Below are 26,388 nucleotides of genomic sequence, written 5' to 3'. Positions count from 1 at the left end.
TCATCAAAAAATGTCATAGTATAGTATGTTGCCGAAAATCATCAAAAAAAGTCATAGTATATGTGTCGTCGAAAATCATCAAAAAATGTCATAGTATAGTATGTCATCAAAAATCATCAAAAAATGTCATAGTATAGTATGTTGTCGAAAATCAAAAAATGTCATAGTATAGTATGTCATCAAAAATCATCAAAAAAAGTCATAGCATAGTATGTTGTCGAAAATCATCAAAAAATGTCATAGTATAGTATGTCATCAAAAATCATCAAAAAATGTCATAGTATAGTATGTTGCCGAAAATCATCAAAAAAAGTCATAGTATATGTGTCGTCGAAAATCATCAAAAAATGTCATAGTATAGTATGTCATCAAAAATCATCAAAAAATGTCATAGTATAGTATGTCATCAAAAATCATCAAAAAATGTCATAGTATAGTATGTTGTCGAAAATCAAAAAATGTCATAGTATAGTATGTTGTCGAAAATCATCAAAAAATGTCACAGTATAGTATGTTGTCGAAAATCAAAAAATGTCATAGTATAGTATGTTGTCGAAAATCAAAAAATGTCACAGTATAGTATGTTGTCGAAAATCATCAAAAAATGTCATAGGAGAGTATGTCATGTGTTTTGGAGAAACACAGCATATTTTGAAAAAAGTATGAAAACTCTAAATATTTGAAACATTTACATGCATCAACTCAAAGGAGTCAAAAGAATCAGTCCGCCCATCACTACTTTTTACAACTTTCCATATGCAGCTGCTGTATTTCCAAAGCCCGGCTGTTGTCTACAGTGATGCTAACAGGATGAGGACACCTGGAAATGGTTCCAGGAGCCGGCTCTAATGTCCTGCTCCACATGCTGATGGGTGACAGCAGGGACGGAGCTGCAGGACTCAGTGTAACTGTAAAACCACTGCATGACTTCTTCCCACGCACTCTGCTTCTCTTTAAAGTCCAACATCTCTTCTGTCCTTCTCCACTCTGCCTGTCTCCTCATCTTCTTCTCCTCTTAGTCTTTCCCCACAACCCTCCTCCTCATCACTGTCCGTCACAGCTGATTGGTTTTCCCTCCCATCTTTCTTCCTCTTTACCCTACCGAGGGAAACACGAGTACGGCGGGTGCTGAGGAATCAGGACTCAAGCTAACAACAGATGGCCGTGAGAACATAGCTTACATGACAGCACACACACACACCGACACACACCAACACACACACATACTGTAGGCACTGATGCACACACAACCACCATGACCACCTGCTATTTAAATATGTTCATCGGTTCATCAAGCTTGAAATCATTATACCATGAGACATGAACTTAAACGTGGGACCGCACACATACACGCTCACTCTACAGTAAATAACAGCTTACTGTACATGGTGAGAGCTCAGATTTCACACTTCTTGTGCCGAGCTGGTCCACCCACGACATGCACACTGCTGGGCACCTGCCAGCACACACACACACACACACACACTGATATATTGAGAGTTCTGCTTGCCTCAGACGCACCTACAGTACCAACCATCAATTGAGAGACATCTATCTCTGCAACAGAAGAAAAATACTGCAATGGAAGAAGGAGGAAGAGGAGCTGCAACTAAAAGGAGTGAATAACGATGGACAGCAGGTAGCAGATAAACAAGAGAAGGACAGGATCTCTCTCTCTCACACACACACACACACACACACTCTCACACACAAGATTTCTTGTTCACAGATTCCTACAAGATCAAGCCGGAGATCTTCCATTCACACACTCACCGTGTCGTGGCTGCATCCGAACACTCGCAGCACGGACGAGGCCAGCTGCGAGAGAAACCGCTGGGACATCTTGATGTGTGTGTGTGTGACTCGTGTGTGTGTGTATGAATATATAGTCTGTGTGTGTAGAAGAGTGTGAGGGTTGTGTTTGAGGTGACTGAGCTACATCATGCTGCCGTTAGATGTTGATTTGTCTGTGTGTGACTCGTGTTTGTATCAGAGAGGGAGGGAGGACTGAATCTGTGGGACTTTGGGACTGTCCTACCTTCCCCTCGCCTTGCCCCTCCCCCTTCCTGGTTGCCGTGGCGTCGTAAGGCGGCGCTTCGTGGAGTGGACAACCCGATTGGCTTGATGTCCGAGAGGAGCCTGCGGAGCCTGCCGGGAGAAACACCATTGGCCGGTGTCAAGCTGTGGCCCTATCACGGGTAAACTTTGGATGGATCAACAGATGAGTGGACGTGTCTTCCAACCTGACCTCTACCCTCCTCCGCCAACTCACTCCTTCTGTCAGTTTTCTTTACTGCTGCGATAAGGAACCAATCAGATCTGTGCTTTCCAACATAAAACAAACCATCTTAACCAATCGCACCCTGCTACACTTCCTCCTACATGCCCTGCCTTGGCCATCTGTCTGTTCAACCAGCCAAGATCTGTGTGTGTGTGCATGTTTGTTTGTGTGTGTGTAGAAGTGATATAATGACATTTATCAAAGGACCAGTGGTTTATGACTCTCATTTTTCAAACACGACTCTCTTCTTCCCTGGTTTTAATCTTTATACCTCTACTTCAAACACCCTCCCTACCTCCTCCTCCCACGCCCCCTCGCTCTCTGCAGTTTAATAAACTCTGCAGGTTTTGTTTCTATGATTCATGAGCTGAAATCCTCAACACAGTGAAACAGTGACTGGGCTGCAGGAGGGTCGCCCTGTCCTACCTGGCGGCTGGTCCACAGACTTGGACTGCTCCAGTAGGTGCTCCTTGGCTTTGGCAGACTGGGACAACACTGTGGCAAGAAGCTGCAGGTGCACAAACACAAAAGCATCCACATCAACAGGCACGTAGTGACTTCAAGTTTGTTGCAATCAAAGCAGAAATCTTTTGACAAACATGCACAGAACTTCCAGTGTTTCACTATGTTCACCAGCTAGTAGTCTGTAACTTGTCTGGTTTTTGGTGCTGGGCAGAGGTTTATCACACGGTTGATGGAAGCAATGAGAGTTTTAGGTCGTAAAAACCAAAACAATAAGCTGAAGGGTGCTAAAAGCTCCACAAAGATGAGAGGAGCTGCAGAGATGGGTGATAACTCTCCCTAAGTCTGTCACTCTCACATTACACACAGTCTGCCTTTAATGATCGTCTTTTATTAAGATATTTTGGTGAACAAGTTAATGTATCTTTGGCTCAACAGTGGCCTCTGTGGTCACAAGTGACAGTTACAAGATAATGGGAAAGTTCCCTTCAAGTTTTCTTGAGACATTTGTATTGAAAGTCACCTGACAATTTTTGACCTTATGTTTAAATTATTTTTATTTATTTATTTTGTTTTTTACAAACTGGACTATGACATTTTTCATGATATACTATGATTTTGAAATGATTTTTAAAATTCTATATATTATGAATTTTTGTCTATGAATATTTCTGTGACGTACTATACTATTTTTTCATAATTTGTTTTCACATACTATATTATGACTTTTTTAATCAATTTTTTTGAAAAACTATACAGTGAGTTTTTTTTTTTTTACAATTTTTTTTTCACATACTATACTAACACTTTTTTATGACGTTTTTGATTACATACTATACCACAACTTTTTGTGATTTTTTTCCCCACAGACTGACTTTTTTAAACAAATTTTTTGACACACTGTACTGAGACTTTTTTTAAAATTGTTTTTGACATACTATACTATAACCTTTTTATTAAATTTTATGATATTATTCAATGACCTTTAAATGATTTTTTTACATGCTACACTATGACTTATTGTTATTATTATTACTATTATTTGGACATACTATACTAGGATTTTTTTTTTTTCAGATACTATGTTATGACTTTTGAATATTTTTTTCCTACTATATTACATACTATGACTTTTACCTCAAGTATACTGTGATTACACCCAAGATGGAACAAGCAGCAGGAAAACGTACGTGTACTTCTTGTTTTACTTTGGTCATAAATCCATTGAACTGTTAGGGCCATTTCATAGTCGGCTTCATAGTCCAGCTCACCCCAAACCAATGGAGATGGTTTGGGGTGAGCTGGACCGCAGAGTGAAGGCAAAGGGGCCAACAAGTGCTAAACACCTCTGGGAACTCCTTCAAGACTGTTGGAAAACCATTTCAGGTGACTACCTCTTGAAGCTCATGGAGAGAATGCCAAGAGTGTGCAAAGCAGTAATCAGAGCAAAGGGTGGCTATTTTGAAGAAACTAGAATATAAAACATGTTTTCAGTTATTTCACCTTTTTTTGTTAAGTACATAACTCCACATGTGTTCATTCATAGTTTTGATGCCTTCAGTGAGAATCTACAATGTAAATAGTCATGAAAATAAAGAAAACGCATTGAATGAGAAGGTGTGTCCAAACTTTTGGCCTGTACTGTACATTCCAAAAGCATGACTTGCAAACTTTATATCCTGGTCATATATTCCAGATGGGACCTTTACACGAGAATGTAAAAAAATTGGTTGTTTTTTACCTCTCGTTAAGAAACAAAAATTCTAAAAGCTCATCATGTCAGATAAGATTGATCCCTGCAGGGTCGTCTGTCTTTAAACAGAGATGTGTGTACAGTGACTATTACTACATTCATCACATTTAAAACTCAGCTCTGAAGCCTTCGAGCACTGCAATAAAAATCTGACTCGTGCTGATTAAGAGTGAACGGAGTAAGACGCAGAGCAGACAGATGCTACCAGTCAGTCTGGCTGCATATGAGTCTCATTTTGCTGCATTAATGTTTCAGGAGGTTTGAAAAATACCTGACTTGCAGTTTCTTAACCGAATGCTCGCTGGAAATGTATGACAGGCGCAGCTGGCTGCTTTTATGAGTAAAAAACCACCTTGGGAGATTCAGCCTGAGATTAAGAACTCATACAGCACAATGTCTCTGTGGACGTATATACGTATGTGTGTATCTAAGAGCGTGATACAGTAGAGGGTTTAGATTCTCCAAGTCTGCACTGTGAGATACGGTGACTGTGAGGCTGTAGCATTTAATACACAATGTTTTCACAGTCAGTTCATCATCCAGTGAGTCATCAGGCTCTGTGTGAAAGCATCTGCATTTATTTGTTCTGTAGTTTGTCTCAAGTCTACGGAAGCCCCCGAGACGCAAGTCAGAGAAAATATAATCTGGTGATTTATTGTCTAAATTTCCTTTTTTTTTAACATTAATATTTTATAAACTTTTTTTCTTTTATTCCCCCTATCGTAAACAGTGTCACCAAGTATTAATAAAATCAAATTTGAAAATACACAAAAGGAAAAAAAGAACACAATAACTTAGTAAAATAATAATATAAAAAATTTCAAGAAAGAATCTTAAGAAAAAAATATTTCTACATGAATGTGCACTACAATCTTCATTCTCTAAATTTTCAATAATAATTGAATAATAATTTTTCTAAGTGTTTGTTGTTGTAACACCATCTGCACACCATTTGACCGGTATCGTAGCTGGCTTATATTTATCTATTTATTTATTTAGTTATTTATTTATTTATTTATTTGGATCCCCATGAGCCACGATGAAGGCAGTAACTACACACAAGCAAACATTACACTCTAATGTATAACAGATGTATAATGAAAAAGGAACAATTGACAAGAACACAGGAAAACCACAAAAACATAATCAAATAACAAGCAAACAAATAAACAAAAACCCAACGAAAAACAAACTAACAAACAAAAATGAATAAATAAATTAACAATAATAATACAATACTAATGGCAATAATTACAACAATGACAACAAGTATCTTCACTATACCTAAATTGTCAGAAAAAGATAAGAACAAAAACAAAATTATCTTGACAAAAACAAACAAACAACGAAACCTTGTTTTTTTTCTTTTCTAACCTGATTCACAGATGAAAAACCAATAATTAAGAAAAATTTAGAAACTTAGAAAGATCAAACCTTTTTTCACCTCCTATTAAACCACAAACACAGGACACAAAACAATTTAGATCAAACTTAGAAAACGGATCACCACAATGTTTTTTGTCCTACTTGCCTCTCAGGGCTTCCGTACTGATCTGTATGTTTGTGCTGTTTGACACAAACACTCATTTCTCTTTGTGGTTTATTGACTCTGTTTACATCAGTAATGCTTTATTTATTAGATTGATCATTTTCTATTCATCACAGTGTTCTTTCCAGTGAAGCTCTGAGGAAATAATTTTTCCTATTAACTTTCCAGGGAAGAAAGAAATATATAATTTTGTACTAATTATAGCAGAAATATGAATTTCCTTCAAAGAAGTGCTCCATTAAAATCCAACTACATATTAATTCATTATTCAACAGGAGTGGATGAAGTGTGCGTTACTTTAAATGCTCTTGTTCAGTCTCTTATTAGGAGTGTCAGAGTTTCTACATGAACACAAAACTTTCTGCCAAAGTTAGAAAGGTTTGGATCACTTTATATGAGGGATTTCTGTTTTTAGTTTTGTCCGTGCTCTTCTGTTGAGTCTGAAGTGGGCGGGACTCGACGTGCACCAATCAGGATTTAGCAACATATAAAAGAAAGTGTGATTACAACTGTTGGTAGTTTGCTGCTGTTTTCAGGCCACTGTCAATCAGATCTGAGCCAAACTCACTCACACAGTCCTGACGGAGCAGATTAACTGAGTTTAGAGTGTTAAAATTTCCATGAATAATAACTTAGGGTGTTTTTTTTTTTTTTTTTTTTAAAAAACCTTATCTTAAATTATTGGATGTTTAGTCATTTATAGTTAATGTTGCAGAGAAATACTTACCAATCAACAGTCGACCAGAGAGGTCATTAGCCAGCAAGATTCAAACAAACGTGAAACTCCATTAAGAGCTGCAAAATAAATCCAAACCTATATGACTGGACCATGTGTGACTTTAATGTGAAAGGACAGACACAGGAAGTGTCCTCGTCAGGTTAATCTCCAGGGCTGGTACCTGCGGTTATTCCACAGGCTAGTTAATAACATGTCGGGCAGGAAATCCAAAGTGTGGGATCATTTTGAGAAGGTGAAGGACGAACCCAAGGTGATATGTAAACTCATCTTCATTGGTCGACTACAAACATGACGTATCATCTGAAACATGGAAGTAGCTACATGCCCATTAGCCCACAGCGTCATTAACAGGCGGCTCGCTCAGTGTGTGACGTGCACTTGGAGATAAAACAGTGGGACGTTTCTCGCTGTGTGTGTGTGTGTGTGTCGTACCTTTACCCCTTCAGCCTGTGCGTGGAGGATGTGTGCAGCACTGCCGGCGCTCTGACCGCTGCCCGACGACCTCACACTGGTCACACTGCCAGAACTACCCACGCTGCTGCGGTCTCCACCTGCAACACACACACACACACACACATCCACACACACACACACACACATACATATGCACACACGCATACAGACATACACACAAAGACGCACAAATGCGTTCACACACGCATGCAAAAGATATGTATCGATTTTGTGCGTACAGATGCACACATGCAACAAACAGATGGATGCATACAGTCACACACACGCGCGCGCACACACACACACACACACACACACACACACATTGAGTGGTTTAGCTGATATCCAAAGCATTGTGGTAACATGTGTGACTCTCCTTTGAAATGCACTGGGCAGCATGTGGTCGAATGGACGGGACGGACAGACAGACGGACAGGGTGACGGACGGCTGAGTGACAAACACAGAAGTGGAGTAAACAAGACACACCTTTCACTTTCTCACACACACACACACACACACACACACACACACACACACACCTTTTCTCTCACTCCTCCTCTCTCTCGTTACTAAACTATTTTTCTTCTCTCTCACACGAAACCGTCTCCACACATCCAGCTGGAAAGACACACAGACTGTAGACCGATGCAGATGGCGGCAGTCCTACACATCAGGCCGCTGAGTTCAGCTAAGCTTCAGATGGAGGGATAAGCAGGACATGGGGGACTGTCAGGAGCGGGTCAAAGAGTATCTGAAAGCCTTCAAACAGCGTCATGTTTTCAGCTGAAAGAAATGGATGGATGGATGGTCGGTTCTGCTCTCGAGGACGTTTGGCAGAAAAGCCGTTTTTGAACAGACGTCAGATACTGTTTGACCCCCGGTCAGAGTTTAAGGAGTCAGGGGTTGAGGGCTCAGCGCAGCGCGGCTTAGTTACCTGCCACGGGCTTGCGCAGTACCCAGATCTCTTCGTTGGAGCCTCCATGGGGCCCGCTGGATGTGGTGGGAGAGCTGTGAGGACTTGCCTCTGAGCCGCGGCAACCTTTAACACAGAACACCACTGTTAGCCGCTAACCGACCCTAAACTGGCCTTGGAAGCATTGCTGTCCTCTCGCTGTAAAATATTTGCATTTAAAGAAGCAACAACTGATGTTTTTGGCAACTTTGGGGAGCGGAAAAACCTGAACATAAAACACTGGTAAGTTATTAGCTGATAGGGCTAATACGTTAGCTAGGCTATTCAGACTTTGGCGACATTAGTATTAATTAAAAGTTGTGTTTCTGCCCATCTGGTGAATGTAAGTTCAATATCCTCTTTCCTTTTAGCTCGGTTATGGTCATGACAAAAATATTTAACTCTTTAGCTGCTGAATGCTAGCTTAGCTAGCTGCTAAGTTTGCTATGTACAGTTGTGGGTCGTAAAACCAAAACAATTAGCTTAAATTAGCTTGGTAGAGTTCAAGGGAATAGCAAAACCTATTGATAATTCCCTTTGGTTTAGTAACCCCTCCGACGTAGTCATTTGATTTATCTATAAAATAATATTGATTAGTGCAGCTTAAATATCAGGCTCAAAACTAGCGTTTATGTATTCCTGAACTTGAATACGATACTATAACGAAACACTGATGTTAAGAAAATTAGCAGTTACTTTCTACCATGTTTTTTCCCCGTTAAAGTTTTTTTGGGGGGGAGTTCTTCATTATCTGGTCGAAGAACAGAGGGATGTCGAATGCCGTAAAGCCCTCTGAGGCAAATTTTGATTTGTGCTATTGGGCTTTATTTCCAGAACATTTATAGTATTTATAATTAACTTAATTCTATAGTTTTTATCACGTCATGGTAACCTGATATTAGATTAGTACAGGTAAAATGAGGTTTGAGTTTGTATCCTCGTCTGGAGCTAAAATTCTCTGGACTCTCTTATTGCAACTGTCAGTGCTATGCAGGATTTGTCCCTGATGTGTTCACACCAAACGCGACGTGCAGTGCTATTACATACAAAGTCAATGCAAAAACATGAACAGACGTGCATTTGTGCCAGGCAATGACGCAAGTTCTCACTATCCATAAAAATGTTCAACTTGGGGCGAGCAATATACGTGATGCTGTGAGGCAAAAGTCCATCAGCATTGAGATTCTCCTGACATTACTGAGAATCAAATATAGGTTGGCCAATGTCTCATCCCAACTCACTTGGGACTCGAGATGAATGACGACTCAGAATCAGGTCAAATAAACTCAATCGATCACGGCTACTAGCACTGCCATCACTGGGCCATTATCAAACATGACTCGACACGTTGAAAGGAATAAATCAGGAAGTTTCAGATTGCCCAAATTGCCTGAGATTGGCATGAATGATGCCCCAGAATTGGGCCAAATAAACTGGACCAATTCTGGCTGCTAACACTGCGATCAATGGGCGGTTAAAACGACCTGGCCTTGGCTTAAACTCGACATGCTAGATGAAATGACTCGGGCAGTGTCCAGTTGTCAAACTCTGCTGGGATTGGGATGAATGACAACCCAGAATTGGGACAAATAAACAGGCCCAATTTTGGTAGCATACTGTCATCTCTGGCCGTTATCACAAATGACCATGCCCAGGACTGGCCCAAACTTGGCATGCAGGAAGAAATAAGTTGGCTGTGTCCAGTTGCTCAACTCAGCTCAGACTTGGGATAAGTGACACCCCAGATTTGGTCCAAATAAACTGGACCATTTGCAGCTGCCGACACTGCCATCTGTGGCGTGTTATCAAAAAGGACCTTGACCAGCATCAGCATAAACTCAGCATGCCAGACATTAGCCAGGCCGGGTGTGGTTGTCCGACTCGGCTGAGACTAGCATGAATGACGCCCCAGAGTCAGGCAAAATAAACTGGCCTGATTCTGTCTGCCGATACTGCCATCTCTGGCATGTTATCAAAAATAACCGGACCCAGCATCGGCTCAAACTTGACACGCTGGAAGAAATAAGTCAGGCCACATATAGTTGCACGACTTGGCTGAGACGCAAGAAGCAGGCAAGAAGCAGGCCAAATAAACTGACCCAGTTCTGGTTGCTGACACTTCCATCATTGGCCTCTTATCAAAAGTGACCTGGCCTGACATCGGCCCAAACTCAACACGTCGGAGGAAATGACTTGGCAGTGTCCAGTTGCCCAACTCGGCTGAGACTCAGGATGAATGACTACCAAGAATCAGGCCTGATTCTGGCTGCCGACACTATCACTGGGATGCCAGGTGAAAATACGCTTCATGTTCGGTGTGAGCACATCGTTAAACACACCAAGCTACCTCACTTCATTACTGACTGACACCACAGATTATTTTTGCAGATTAAAGCTGCTGAATTGATATTTTTAGACAAAGACGGGTAAAGTGGGGTTAATTAAAAAACTTATCCGCGAGAAAGACAAAAGTTACAGAGGGGCCAGTGGGAGAGCAGGGGGATGGGAAAAGTTGGATAAGGGAGGGTTTTTTTTAAAAAAGATAATAAGTTTCACACGCACACACCACACCTTCATCATCACATACTTGCTCACACACAAACATACACAGAAATAAATACAGCATATATATATATAGATATATGAAAACATTTATATACCCATAGTACATAAATCAATCCATAACATGAATATCTGTGTATATACACATATATGCCATAATGTACATACACATACATATATAATGCATCCATACGTGTGTGATTATATATGTAAGCCTTGTCAGAATGGGGCTGCTGTAGTGCATTTGGAGAGTGTCATAAACCATTATAACCATCTTAATAAGGGTTTATAAATGGTTTATATGTGTGATCAACAGTGCTCCAGAGAAACACACACAGTAAGAAGTTCCATTTGCTTTTACACAATGTTGCAGCTCCTTCTTGTGGCCATTTTGCATCCCTCCAAGTGACCTCCAACAGAGAAGAGTCTGATTTCAAAGACTCTGAACAGCCTGTGATTTGACTTGAAGCACTTAAATACATTTGCTGTTTTCATGGTTTAGGAAAAAAATTACTGACCAGATGTAGTTATAAGTAAAGGCATTTTGTTTGTCTTTATTTGGTGTATGGGAGACTATTTCTGCCAATGTGATGGAAAAAATATTCTTTAAGTAGCTTTATAGAAATAAAGACTCAATATCTGGTGATAATGGCATAATATCTTGGAAAAATAGTCTGTCAAAATTATGACTTGGTATCTCAAAATAATTACACATATCTCCAAATGATGAAAACTTGCTGAAAATGATAATTTAATATTGTCTTACTTCATTTTGAGGTATCTAGTAATTATTTTTAAGATTTTTTTGTCATATCATGTCATCATTTTTTTTTAAAAAGTTGATATTATGAGATATTAAGTTTATTTTAATAATCTTATTATTTTGAGATATTGAATCATTATTTTAAAAGGATTTTTATTTGAGAAATTAAGTCATTATTTTAAGACTTGTTTTGTTTTTTGAGATATTAAGTTTATTGTAATAAAATGTTATTATTTTGCGATATTGAGTCATTATTTTAAGGTTTTTTTTTTAAATTATTTTGAGAAATTAAGTCATTATTTTAAGAAGATTTTTTTATTGATTCATTGATTATTATTTTGAGGTACTAATTTAACTTTGAAACTTTTTTTATTGTTTTGAGGTATTAAGTCCTTATTTTAAGAAAGTGTTCATTATTTTGAGATATTAAGTAATTATTTTAAGGATTATTTTCATATTAAGTCATTCTTTTTTTCTATAAAAAAAGTGTTTTATTTTTTTGAGATATCAAGTCAATATCCTACTATTAAATGGAGAAACCTCTGTCCCTCCCTCCGTCTGTCATCATCTGTTTTCCTCCTCACTGCTTTGACCTATTTCTCTGAGCTTGCACATAGGCTTTCATCTTGGTCGTGTGAAGACAGCCACGATGCCGTTTTTGCATTTTTCCCACATTTCTACTGTTTATATTCGCGTTTTTTTCCTCTACCCATTTATACTATGAGCATCATTAGCAGCGCGAGCTGCGCATGCGTGGAGAACACCTGCGCTCGGACCACAGTTTATGGCTGGAACATGCAAGCACCAACACTTGCTGAAGACTAAGGTAATTATTTTACTCAACGAACACCCGTCTGTGTCTGTGTGCGCAAGCCCGCCATTACGTATTTACGCACTTTACTGACATTAGCCTACAAACATTACAAACTAAACACTGTGCTGTGCACTTTGCACTGTTTCTTTCATTCTTTCTCCGTGTTGCGTGTGTATGTGTGTACCTGTGTGCACACGTGTGCATCCGTGCCATCAGCCAAAACTATGCTCCACGTATTTTGCCATAAAGCATGTTCCTAAATACAGTGTGCATTGTTTGTCTTACATTAATATTTATTACACAGTGCATTTACAGTGCTCTGATTTTGCATCTCCTCTAATATACTGTTTTTGATTTCTTATTCCTCTATACATAACACATGGACTAGTTTTAAGAAGATTTTTATAGTTTTGAGATATTAGGTTTATTTTAAGATTTTTTTATTATTATTTTGAGATATTAAGTCATTGTTTTAAGATTTCTTTTCATATTAAGTTATTATTTCAAGAAAGTTTTTTTTTATTATTATTATTAGATACTTATTGATTATTTTAGGAAAGTTTCTGATTATTTTGAGATATTAAGTAATTATTTTAAGATGGTCATTATTCGGAGAAACTTCCAAGATAGTTTTTTTCCCCATCGCATTGGCAGAAATAGGCTTCATCACAATTCCCATTTTTGGACTTCCTGTGCAACAGGAAATTTATTCTCCTGGAGGAAACAAAATGGTGTCCAGTGAAGGCTCCCATTCACAGAGTCGACAGTTTAAAGTCAGTGAGTTCCTTACCTGCACAACATCCTGGGTGACATTTTCTAACTATGTATTTGGGTCTCTTACGCAACACTTGACATTTTACATTTCATAACTTGCAGAACTTTGCATGTGACACATAATTTCAGGATGTCTTTTTAATATCTTGTGTTTAAGAATCTAAAAATGTACAAGAACATCCAGGAAAGAAAATATCACCCATTAATGTCAGAAAACATCTCCAACTAACCCTCTGACAAACTTCACTGTCATTAAAGCAACAACTCAAACTGTGTTCCAGCACATTCAGAGCAGATCTAGATTTATTCATCGTCCAAAGCCTGGTACAGATGCTCTATTTAACTTAAATACTCCCACCCTTCACCACCACCACACACACTCTCACACACACATTTAGGGTTTAAGTGCAAGGTGGTAAAAGTGGTGTTAAAATGATCAGGCGTGACAACAACACGCAGAACAGGCAGGACAGAACAAAAAAACACGTGTACACACAGTCTGGTCAGGAGAGGGTCGTGTATGATTGGTGTGTGTTTAAAGAAACTAGCAGGGTTGTCTTAGTGGCGGGGACGGGGTGATGTTTGGGGAGAGAGGAAAGAACAAAAGGAAGGAAATAAAGAAGTGCAAAGAAACAAGGCAAGACATTTAACTGAGGCACAATCCAACTCAGGAGAACAGAGGTCTGTGGTGACATGGTGAGCTCTCCTCCCACCTAACGTCTACTCTTCCTCACTAGGAAAGACATTCAGGAAAGATTCTTCCATGGGGCCGAAACGTCAACAATGTTACGATTTCCTAAAAATTATTTTCACTCTGTGTTATTTACATATAGATATGTAATTTATAGACATGTCCAAAACATTCTCACTCTGACCTCGTCACATATCAACGTTTGGTCATGGTCTTTCTGTGTCAAGATATGACGTCCAAGGTACCCTGGGTGTGTTGGTTGTTGATGGTTTGGGACACCGTGTCAACTTCAGTTGGTACGTGGATGGGTTTGGGAAAAAAGAACAGAGTTTGGCTTTATAACCTTACAGGATGGCAACACCACTCTCAAAAGTGAAAGTCGGTATTACTTGGATCCATCCACCACACCTCCCTCCCTCCCTACTCGGACTTTCGCTGCCTTAAATTTCATTCTTGTCCCACCACGTTTCCCCCTGGCGCCGCCGAGCGCCGTCAAACTATAACGGCAATCGGCTGCATATGATGTTAATGTGAAAGGACGTCTTTCTTCATCAGTGTTTGACGCTGCAAGTCACTGCCCAAGCGTCAGATTTCAACGACTTCAGAGTGAGACCAGGTTGACATGTCTTATTACAACTTAAGTGCTTTGGGTGTTTTTGTGGTTGACTTTGGCCTCATTGAGCCTCAATTCATTCATTGAGACTGACAGTAACGTTAATTTAGTAGCTTTGGAATGAGGCAACTGACAAGATGTTTAAGGGTCAAAAATACAGAGGCCTCTGAGTGCAAACACGCTCAAAACATTTCCATTAGGAGCTGCAGCTTTAGAGACAATGCCTGATTTAAAGATACAAATCCAAAACAGATACAACAATGGACACGTGCTGCAAATTTAAAAGATGTAAAGCCAAAACAAAACATGCTGCAAATCCAATGCAAAGTAAAAAATGCACAAATGAATAAAAAAAAATGTGTTAGAGAAACACTGCATACCCAATCAACACAACAAAAGTTCTCCAGGCCTCTAGGGGGAGCTGTAGGGGAAACAGCTTGATTTTTGACCAGAGAACGCAGACGAAAGTGTGTTTGTTTTTGAAGAAAAGTGGAGCTTAATGTTACATCAGCAGGCGTGTATTCCTTTTTAAAACTGGGCTTTGGTCTATTACAATATTGTCACATAGCTCCCCCTAGAGGCCTGGAAGACTTGTGTCGTGTTGACTCGACATGCAGTGTTTTTCTGTTGCATTTGTTTTTGTGTTTTTGACTTTGCATTGTTTCTGTATTTGCAGCATGTTTGCTGTTACTGTGTTTGTTTGGGCTTTCTGCAGCACGTTTCTGTTGTTGCATCAGTTTCTACGTGTTCTTAAATTTGCATCACTTCTGAAGCTGCGGTGCGTTTCTCCTATTAACATTTTTTGCACCATCATAGCACTTGTCAGCCACTTTACAAAAAGGCCAAAGTTATAGTTCTGTATTAAAGGTCCAGTGTGTAGGATTTAGGGGGATATATTGGTAGGAATGGAATATAATATAGTAAGTATGTTTTCTTCAGTGTATAATCACCTGAAAATTTTAATCCTGTCACCTATATATATAGGCCTACACACTTATAAACAGCTCCTGGAAGAAGATCAGCTCTGCACTCAGGATTTCAGGTAATGATACAATGCTTGTTAAAACTGCTTAGCAACCTTAGACGCAACCTGCCACCATGCTCCTGAAAGTTGGCACAGAGTAGGCACATGAGCACCACTCAGCACCCGACCTTGTGTTTTCCAGGTGGTTAGAGATGCAGCATGCGTACGTCCCCTAACCAGGAGAAGTTTCAGCTGGTTGCAATCTGCAATCATCACCGCAAGATCCCCCTAAATCTTGCACACTGGACATTTAAACTACAAATCATGTTGTTGTATTACATGCATGTATTGCTTCCTGTGAATCCAGCATAGGAATGACTCCACCACTAAAAAAGGTGACTATTATATAAAGAGGTAATTACAGCTTCAGCATCAGCCGCTGCAACTTTTCTCTGCAACGTTCTAAAACAGTTTCACCTCGTCGTGAATCTTTGGTCTGATTACATGGGTAACAGCCCATTTACACTTAATGAGTCTTGGGCTGAGCTGATAGCTGTGTTTAGTAAAGCAAACTTTAGCGGGATATGTCTTTTGGTCCTACGCTGTGTTTTTCTTATTCTAAGTGCAATAACATCGACATATTTCTTTGTTGATCTTCTGAATGCGCTCTCATTTCTACAATAATGATACAACAGCGAGCAGCTTAAAGATGTTAGATTCCTGTCTACAGAGGCTGACTCTGGCTCTCAGTAATGGAGATGACAACAGCAACAACAGAAAAAGAAAAGTTATACGTTATGAGCAACACATAAATTTACATAAATAATGATCCATAACAGAAAACTTCAATGGATGCCTTCTAAGATCAACATTTAAAACACCAATTAGAATTTTACATGACCAATCAGAGATAGAGTTTAAACACAGGCAGAGGAAAGCATCCCTTGAAGCTTTAATAATCATAATAATAAGAATAATTATAATAATAATAATACAAATAATGAAAAAGGGGCCGTGTACCTGGGGCAGTGGGTGTGTCTCCCTGTGGGGTTGTCACGGGCGACTTGTTATAGCCAAAGGAAGTGAAAAGTGGAAGCAGTGGCTGATGGGAATGTGGTGGAGGAGGAGGCGGTGGAGGCAGGATATGGATCTGATGGAACGTGGTGTCGTTGCCGTTGACTACCGCGTTGGCAGGGGCAACCGTCGCCGGAGGAACCAGCGGTATCTTTTGAAACTGTTGAGTGCAAATGACTGTGCTGGCCAAACCTAGATAACACCCACCGTGACGACACACCGACACACACACAACCAGCCAACAGTGAATCACCGCCACGTAACAAACAAACGACAAAACCAGAGAATTACACGTAAGAAAGAAGGGGGAAAGAAAAATTAAAAACAAAGGCTGAGGTTACAAAATTAAACAAAGAAAACAAAGGTGGTGAAGAAGACGGCTGAGGACGAAGAGAAAGACACAAACAAACAAACGTGGGCTGTGTTGGAGTGAAATGTACGGAGAGGTGAAAGAGGTGGAGGATGATGATTGATGAAGAAGAGATGGTCCCAGGGACTGCTGAGTTTTACTCTTAATGTGTGTTTGAATCTTTCAGTTTTACTTTGTGACACGAGAAATGTATCTAAAGCCATATGGCTCTATACGTCTATTTTAATGTCCGTATTAATAAGTCAAATTAGTTCGTCTTAACAGGTAAAAATATAACGTTTTATCACGTCAAATATACGTTAAGACGACGGACCTAAAACATTCAGACCATAAAAGCTTCCATGCCATTGGTTGGCGACAACATACCCACCCCTTTTTGACATAGCCACTGCTTTGACCAATGTGGGTTCCTGTTTGTGGGTACTTTTTGGTTAAAGTCTGTCATGAACTCCTGGTGACTGAAGAGAACGAATATCCTCTGGAAGCTTTTTAAGCCACTGTGGCTGTCACGTACCACAGCCTGTGTGTTTTCATGTGGTATGAATTTAATAAAATCTTATCTTGTATTACTCAGGAGAACTGAGCTTTGTATCCACCTTATTCCTAGCCCCTGTGGTACCTTCTGTGAATAGCAGATGTTAGCTTCCAGCGCTGAACCAGAACCGGCGTTTTCCTATTGCAAAGAATGGTACGCCAACAGTATGCTAATCCTCACATGGAACACACCACCTGTTAGACCTAACATGATCATACCTCCATCATCTCTGACATCCATCTCAAGGCATTTGTTGTTTTCCTTTTAAACGAAGCATGCTAGCGATTAGCTTGCCCCGCTCCGTTAGCATATTGTTAAGTTTAACAGAGCCCAAGCTAGCTTACATTAAACACCTTCTCCTAAAAGATGATTCATGATTTCTGACGACTTACCGAGAGTTAGTTACACAAGAGGCAAATACATAATTCCATATTAATTTTAGCTCCTTGTAAAGTAAATAAACGTGATGTTTACCAGCTAACGCTCCGCTCGTCTGCCTTAATGACACAGATTACACATTTTTTTATCACTGCTGACTTTTTAACTCGTATGATATATCAGTAATATAAGTACTATATCAGTGATAAAAAGAACACACTTAGAAAAGATTATTATTAATAAAGCTTATTAAGCTCATTAAGATTATTATCATTATATTCCTAAAATCTGCAGAAAATATGCTAACGTCTGCGTGGTTATTGGTACATGTTCAATTTTCTTACGTTCCTTGCCTGTCTCCTGACTCACTGCCAGCCAGCTGGCATTTCTCTGGTGGGGAAGTTTGAAGTTTTCATGGCCAATATTACACAATATCATTAGCTACAACAACAATCAGTCTCCTCTGTATATATTTCTTTACTATTGGTTGAGGCTTCAACTTTGAAAGTTCCCCAAAGATGAACTCCAGGCAACGCAAAGATGCAAATTTGCTTTGCTACCGAAAGCAAATATTTTATTCGCCTCTCTGCTCAAAGTGAATGGAAGTAAACAGGATGCAAATGTTTGCCAGCGTTAATTTCACTCGTGTGTGACGTGTGCTTCAATGCACCAATGGAGCGCTGAAGAAGTTCAAGCCTGCTTAACTCTGTAGCGTGCCATGCCGTCCCTTGGCAACAAGTGTCAGGCATCAGTTAGTATACTCTAATAAAGACAATGCCTTGTAGCCTGTTTCTGCATCATTTGTAGTGTGAGCACAATATTAGTAAAGTTAGCTAGTAGAGTCTCACCAACTGACCGTTCAATAAGTCCCGCCCCCGGACACAGGCTGGCCAATCATAAGGTAGCATTGTAGCAATGTAGCAACAACACAGCTGTGCTCCAGTGTGTCAGATTTCCTTCATTTCAGGGTACACTGTGATGCCACACAGCTGGTTCAATATCAGCAAAGTTTCCCTTTATATTCATTGTCTTGTGTGGCGATCAGCAGTGATGTGGTGGTTCACTTTTACACCCCTCTGTCTGCTTCTCTCTGGAATCACTATTTCATTTTTACAAAAACATGATCATATTTCTTCACCTAATTTATGTGCCATTGTATGTGTTGAAAAACAGACTAATGTAACGTCCCTGTTGGAGGAAAAAGAAGATGGAGGTGCAGAATGATGAAGAGACTGACTGAGGAGACTTGGTGGGAAAAAAAGAGTAATTAAAAATTGATGAAAAACAGTTGAGTAAATGAATCCTGCTAAAACAGCTGCTGTAGCCCCAAGTGTGTGTGTGTGTGTGTGTGTGTGCGCCCTGGCACTGATTGTAGTAGTATGGCTGTGCAGGCTGAGTGGGAGTTCTCCAGCTGTTTTTACTGCATCCACAGCTGCTATAATGCGGTGTGTGTACGTGAGGTCAGAAGCAGCCACAGTAGCAATTCCCCCGACTTAGGAATAGTTTCCATAGCGATAAATGAACAATACAGTACATACAAGTAATGACAGAATGATGAGCAGAAGAGTGGACTACATGAGAGAGGAGAGATAATATGAAAGAGATGGGTTTCATGATCACAGGGGATGAAGCTGACGGTAACAGAGAGACGGGCTCACAGACTGAGACGAGTAAGACATAATACTACAGAGAGACAGACGGATGGACGACCAGAGACCTACAGACAGACACATATACACAGTTAAAAACATCTGAGCCTCTTTGTGAGTGTGCAGTGATACTCTGGGATGAAGGGATGGATGTGAGTGTGCTCTGTGGATCTCAGCAGAGACGTTAATAGTTCATTGTGGTGAAATTTAATACAGAAAGGAAGTTAATTTTTGGGAGATTGACATACAGCTGTTCAGCTCACCTGCTAAGTGATGAAAACACTGAGATGACACCAAGAGTAAACCTGGAAGACCTTTGACCTCATTGTAACTTTACATGATGAGCAATTTGAGGAATACTTTGACTTTTTTTTTTTTTGGCTTTGTCTTTATTTAAAGAGACAGATTCTTAAGCATGTTGGCAACAATTAAATCGTAGGCAACTGGACTTTGATTTTGTCTAGAAGACGTTTCGCCTCTTATCCAAGCGGCTTCATCAGTTCTCAACGCATCGGTCTGACTAGGTTTTAGGTTTATTTTATTTAATATGGACATCACAAATACATTGAGACTGTCCCAGTGGACAGACCAGATGCCTTTGCTTAGGTGTGTGTAGCACACGTGCTAATTTTCAACACCAGTCCATAGGCGGCTTTTCTGAAAACACAGAGCATATAATTAACAAATGGGATAAAACAAACAGATGTTATGATTGCAAACAGTAATATTCAAAGATCACAGGGCATATGATCAGCAGTAGGAGATAAAACAAACAAAATTCATGATCGCAACCGTGGTATTAGTTACAATATTAAACTAAGTCCATATTTATACATGTGAACATTGTTGTTTTGCTTTTAACCATGCTTTTAGTCCTCTGTTAAAAGCATTTGTATCAGTCTCCAATTTAAGGTGAGTGGGTAGAGTGTTCCATAGGTTAACGCCTTTTACTGAGAAGGCAGATTGTCCAAATGATGTTGTACACCTGGGAACAATGCAGTCACCATTGTAGGAGGCTCGTGTGTTCATTTGACTTGAGCTCAAACGTCTTTTTATCAGTGCAGAAAACAGGGGTGATACATAGTTATAAAGACATTTAAAAACCAGTCTGATATTTATGTAAATTATGAGATTTTCAAATGCAAGAAGGTTGTGTTTTCTCAGGATGCCACAATGGTGCCATCTCATGGGTTTTTGATCCATAATTTTTATTGCTTGCTTATATATTGCTACTACGGGTTTCAGAGTGACTTGAGAAGCTTGTGACCATGACGTGATACAGTATGACAAATGGGAGAAAATCATAGCATGCGTGTAAAGATGTGCAGCTTTGCATGACAGGTCTCTTCGGATAAAAGGAAAACAGTTGAGGTTTGGTTTAACCTTCTTGCAGATGTACTGTACTTGTTTATCAAATTTTAAGTTCTTATCTAATATAATCCCCAAGTATTTGACTTCATTCACCTCAGTAATTATTTCATTTTTAATCTTCACCTCAAACAAGTCGCACATAGGCTTATTGCGGATAGAAATGCACATAGAAACAGTTTTCTTAACATTCAGGGTTAAATGAGACAACTCAAGCCAATTAGTGACTTTCTCAAGTGCTTGTGTCAGGTGGTCAGCTGCTTTGCTAGCTGTTTTAGCAGATACATAGATGACAGTATCATCAGCGTACATTTGGCAGCTGACACCTGGACAACTTAGCGGCAGGTCATTAATGTACATAGTGAACAACAGTCCTCACTAGTCTGACAAAAAGTGGAGTAAGACTCAGGTTTTTAACCTCTGTGGAGGTGTACACCCACCACCCTCAAAAGACAATACTTCGTTAGTGGAGTTTCACTGGACCATTGTTTGGGTCAGGTGAGTCACACTAGTGAACGACAGTCGTTAGCAGTGAGTGGGGCCACTGGTGAGCAACAGTCGTTAGGCATGATGTGTGGTTACCAGTGAACGACTGTCGTTGTGTTTCTTTGAGCCACTTGAGGTTAGTTTCGGGCAGTCTTTGTTGTTCAGTCTCTTAGGTACAGCAGCAAGGGCCGCATTGTAAATGGGGGATAGGTGGTGTCTCAGGCCACCTCCCCTGTTTAGAGACGGCTTCTCTATTTTAACGTAGATGGCTTCTTTCACACCTCCTTCGAACCATCTGTCCTCTCTGTCCAAGATTTTCACATTGCTGTCCTCAAAGGAGTGAGCCTTCTCCTTTAGATGTAAATAAACAGCAGAAACTGGACCTGAGGAGTTGACATACAATATTGTATGTCACTGAAAGCATAAATTCAGTGACAGTAGCAGTCAGTAGCATAAATTCAGTGACATACAATATTGCAAAGCATGTAGCTAACATTTTAGCTCCTCTGGTGGGTAACACACCACACCACATACAAAACTCGCACGAATTTGCAGGCAAAATCCAGGGTCTAAGGCTAGAACCGGATGAAACCATGGTATCATATGATGTAACATCCCTATTCACTTGCATCCCAACCGGGGAAGCAGTGGAAACGGTGAGGCATCATCTTACACAGGACAGAACGTTACCGGACAGAACAAATCTCAATACAGAACAAATTTGCCAGTTACTGGAATTGTGCCTTAACACCACGTACTTCCAGTTTAACGGTACTTTTTACAGACAGAAGCATGGCTGTGCTATGGGGTCACCAGTATCCCCCATTGTGGCAAACCTGTATATGGAAAGAGTAGAGCAAAAGGCACTGAACTCTTACAAGGGTACATCACCAAGCCACTGGTTCAGATATGTGGATGACACATGGGTGAAGATCAAATCCCAGGAACTAGAGGCTTTTACTGAGCACATCAACTCAGTGGACAAGAACATCAAGTTCACTAGAGAAGATGTTAATGATAACCACCTACCTTTCTTAGACTGTGATGTACACTTGGATGAGAACAGGAGCCTCCACATTGGGGTATATAGGAAACCCACACACACAGACCAATATCTTCTTTTCGACTCACACCACCCTCTGGAGCACAAACTGGGAGTTATCAGAACCTTACAGCACAGGGCTGATAATGTACCAACCACCACTCAGGCAAAGGTACGGGAGCACAAACATTTGAGGAGAGCGTTGGAAACTTGTGGCTACCCTAGTTGGACATTTAACAGAACAAAACGATCCAACAAGAACAATAACTCAGAGAGGGCTGAGGAAGGAAACAAGCGCAGGAACATTGTCATACCCTATGTGTCCAGGGTGTCTGAGAAACTCAGGAGAATTTTCAACCAACATCAAATTCCTGTGTGTTTCAAACCAAGTAACACACTCAGGCAAAAACTGGTACACCCCAAAGACAGGGTACCACACACTCAAAAAGCAACTTGGTATATGCTGTCCAATGCAGTGAGGAATGCAAGGACTCATACATTGGTGAAACCAAACAACTATTAAACAAGCGCATGGCTCAACACAGAAGGGCAAACTCCTCAGGTCCAGTTTCTGCTGTTTATTTACATCTAAAGGAGAAGGCTCACTCCTTTGAGGACAGCAATGTGAAAATCTTGGACAGAGAGGACAGATGGTTCGAAAGAGTTGTGAAAGAACCCATCTACATTAAAATAGAGAAGCCGTCTCTAAATAGGGGAGGTGGCCTGAGACACCACCTATCCCCCATTTACAATGCGGCCCTTGCTGCTGTACCTAAGAGATTGAACAACAAAGACTGCCCGAAACTAACCTCAAGTGGCTCAAAGAAACACAACGACAGTCGTTCACTGGTAACCACACATCATGCCTAACGACTGTTGCTCACCAGTGGCCCCACTCACTCCTAACGACTGTCGTTCACTAGTGTGACTCACCTGACCCAAACAATGGTCCAGTGAAACTCCACTAACGAAGTATTGTCTTTTGAGGGTGGTGGGTGTACACCTCCACAGAGGTTAAAAACCTGAGTCTTACTCCACTTTTTGTCAGACTAGTGAGGACTAGTCAGACCGATGCGTTGAGAACTGATGAAGCCGCTTGGATAAGAGGCGAAACGTCTTCTAGACAAAATCAAAGTCCAGTTGCCTACGATTTAATTGTTGCCAAAATGGAATTGACCTTGATAAATGAGAATATCCACAGATTCTTAAGCATGAAAGAGGGAGAGAGAGAGAGGGGGGATTTGATTCCAACCTGCGACCATGTAGTTCGACATTATCAGTTATACTTATTTAACTTATCTTGCTTCATGAAGCTTGACACTACTCTGATGGATCTGTGCAGTAAAGTAAGTCTAGCAAGAGTCAAGGCCTTTACACAAAGAGTCTGTTTTTTAGTCCAAAATTGTCGCACGTCTAAAAATAAATATGACCTCACGTTGCACGCTGAGTCTGAAACTTTCATCCGTCATTAGAGTTTTTGGAACAGGTTTGATTTTCTGCATTTTTTTGCATCCGTCAGAAGCCTTAGAGACTTCAGTTTTACTGAATCAGTATAGAAAATGTGGCGGTGCGACACAGCTCACCTTTTTTCCTCTTTAAGTGCGATGGCCTTGTGGGTAACCCGTGAGGATGTGACGTGTACTTCATTGTGTACGGAGGGAAACAGCTCTCTCATGGTGAAGACGCCAAGTGGCAAGGAGTGATGATAGTCAGCAGAATTACGTGTCTAGATGAGCTCAGGGTTATTACTGTTAAACCTCATGAGACAGCCATGTTTGTTGTTTTGTGGTGAAGACAGCAATAAAGCCATTGTTAGTGAACGGCACCGGAACGCCTCGCCATCCCTCCGGACCGCTACGAGCTAGTTACCAGCCAATAACGAGCTAAGTTAAAATTAACGTTAATAAGCCAGTGTGTTGCCAACTATGGTTCAGAGCCAGTAAGCTGTCACTGAGAGAGGTAACACAGAATCATTTCATAACTCAGACAGCTACTTTCAGCAGGTCAAACTGTAATATTTGACCTGCTGATGATGATGATGAAGAGGAGGAGGATGTGGACCGCACACAGAATATGCAGAACCGCTCCGCCCCTTCATGCAGCTGCGGTGCCAAACTAAAGACAGCGAGGGATTCGTGACGGTCAGATATATAACTCCAGTGGAGAGAGGCAAAGGAGGAAATGTGTCTTTTCAGTTTGTCACGTGTTGCAAATTTTCGAAATGAATAGAGCAAAAAAAAAAAAACGCACTGGAATCAGAGTGTCAGGTTTCGGATTAAAAAAACACATGAAGTTACTCAGTGTGCAAAGGCCTGTAGCTTAGCTGAGCACAAACACTAGAAACAGGTGGAAATAGCTTGCTGGAAAATAATAAATATTATGTTTTTTTCTAAATGATTTAAAGCTACATTCGAGGTACATTCAGTAGGAGCTTCAAATGTAAAGAAAAGCCAACAAAACTACTCGGTTAGACTCAAAAAAACCCCATTGTATTGGGTTAAAGTAAATACATAATATGTTAAATGAGTGATGTAAGTATGAGACAAGATGTTCATAAGTTAGATAAGACACGGGACAAAGCAATGGTCTCCTCTCCTCTCTCCCGCCCTACAGTGACTATCACTTTTTATGCTACAACACGGTCTGAGTGTCAAATATCGCCACGGATGGGTTTACATTGGGGCACTGGTTCCCAACTGGTGGGTCGCGGTCCAAAAATTTGTAAAAAGAAAAAAAAAAAAAAAAAAAACACACTTTATTTTGAATCACAGTGAATTTTTGGCACAGAGCTTTTATTTTGAAGTGCTGTTTCCTGCTGTAGAGTGAGTGACAGCTACTTAACAGAGACAACAAACAAGCTGGACAACATGGCCAAACGCAAGCATGACGCCAAATGTCTTAAACTGTGTGGACCTTGAACTGATGACTAAGGAGAAATTAACACCGCAAGTGATGCGTTCACGTAGCGCTCGCAAAGCAGTCCACAAGCGTAGTGGCAGCACACGTGTATTCACACCAAAACTGAACCAATAAGTCGCGCAGCAGCCGCTGCTGTCCCGTCAAAACACAAACCACACCCAAACACTTGGTGGCGATAGTGCACCGTGTTTGCAAAGCTTCAATAAACCCCAAATAAGAAGCGAGTTGTGACCCAAAGCCCAGGGTGGACAGGTTCGCGCGCCAGTGATTATTCCAATGCTTGGTGATTTAATATTTAGCACTACAAATGGGTAAGTACATGAAACATGTGCCTGTCAGGTCTCGCTTGGTCAAGGGGGAGATGTCTACGGTGGCCAAGAGAGGTCACAACACACGCAAACTCTCATTTTTTGTTGAATATCGCGACCACTTGCTCGCGAATTGCGCAAAAAATCTCTTTTATTTTCGAGCTTGCCCGTGAAAACAGCGCGACTCGAGCAGCACGTAGAACGGATGCGGTGTGAATGCTCTAACCTGTTAACATGCTTGCCGAAATTAAAACGTAAGTAAACAGCGACCGTTTGTGAGCGCTACGCGAACGCATTGCTTGCGGTGTAAATGAGGCCTAAGGAGAAATTTGGACACTGAGGCCAGACCAGATGGGAACCACTGGATTAGGGTGCCTTCAGCGTCAGTATCACATGCCGAGGGACGAGACAAAGCGTCGGTATTTGACAACCTGGAATGAGAACAGGCTCCTAGCTGCTGGCAGTGTAGCGCCACATTTACTGTGCAGACATGAGAGTGGTGTCAATGTTCTCATCATGAACAAAACAAATAACCCAAAATGTGGGACTACTCTCATTCAGCAGATGACGGTAAGTGTCAGCAAGGACAGATGTACGGATGGTTTTGGTGTCTGTATTCTCATCACTTAACAGGTACTTTGATCATCAGGCTGAACTCCTAAAGACTTTGCGTTTTCATTCATGTCGTTAAAAATTCTGATGGAAGTAAAGCATAAATCTTGGATTACATCTTCAGCAATGCAGGGACGACAGCAGGGACTGCTGCTGGCCGACTCACAAACTCTCCCAGTGTGTGAGATGAAAGAGACGACACTCTCTGATATGATTCATACTCTGACTTGGGAAAAGTTAACCAATGGGATGTAAGGTTAAGTGCCTTCCTCCAGG

General features: G+C 40.6%; 1 protein-coding gene across 7 annotated transcripts in view; it reads right to left on the bottom strand.

Annotated features, from left to right (window-relative positions):
* Nucleotides 1–26,388, bottom strand: part of caskin1 (CASK interacting protein 1) — a 176,018-nt gene that overhangs the window by 24,636 nt on the left and 124,994 nt on the right. For 4 of the 7 annotated variants that reach the window (XM_049561026.1, XM_049561030.1, XM_049561027.1 and 1 more), the window contains exons 11-15: nt 16,392–16,637; nt 8,173–8,277; nt 7,217–7,335; nt 2,708–2,789; nt 2,039–2,148 (exon numbers count right to left, since the gene is read on the bottom strand). In XM_049561026.1, the coding sequence (XP_049416983.1) occupies nt 2,039–2,148; nt 2,708–2,789; nt 7,217–7,335; nt 8,173–8,277; nt 16,392–16,637 (662 nt within the window). The remainder of the gene's footprint in view (nt 1–2,038; nt 2,149–2,707; nt 2,790–7,216; nt 7,336–8,172; nt 8,278–16,391; nt 16,638–26,388) is intronic. The other 3 variants (XM_049561029.1, XM_049561031.1, XM_049561032.1) reach the window with 3 other exon arrangements.

The sequence above is a fragment of the Epinephelus fuscoguttatus genome, linkage group LG19 (assembly GCF_011397635.1).
Source record: "Epinephelus fuscoguttatus linkage group LG19, E.fuscoguttatus.final_Chr_v1".
In the NCBI taxonomy this organism is placed as follows: Eukaryota; Metazoa; Chordata; class Actinopteri; order Perciformes; family Serranidae; genus Epinephelus; species Epinephelus fuscoguttatus.
The sequence above is the reverse complement of the archived record's forward strand: the minus strand, read 5'-3'. Positions and strand labels throughout refer to the sequence as shown.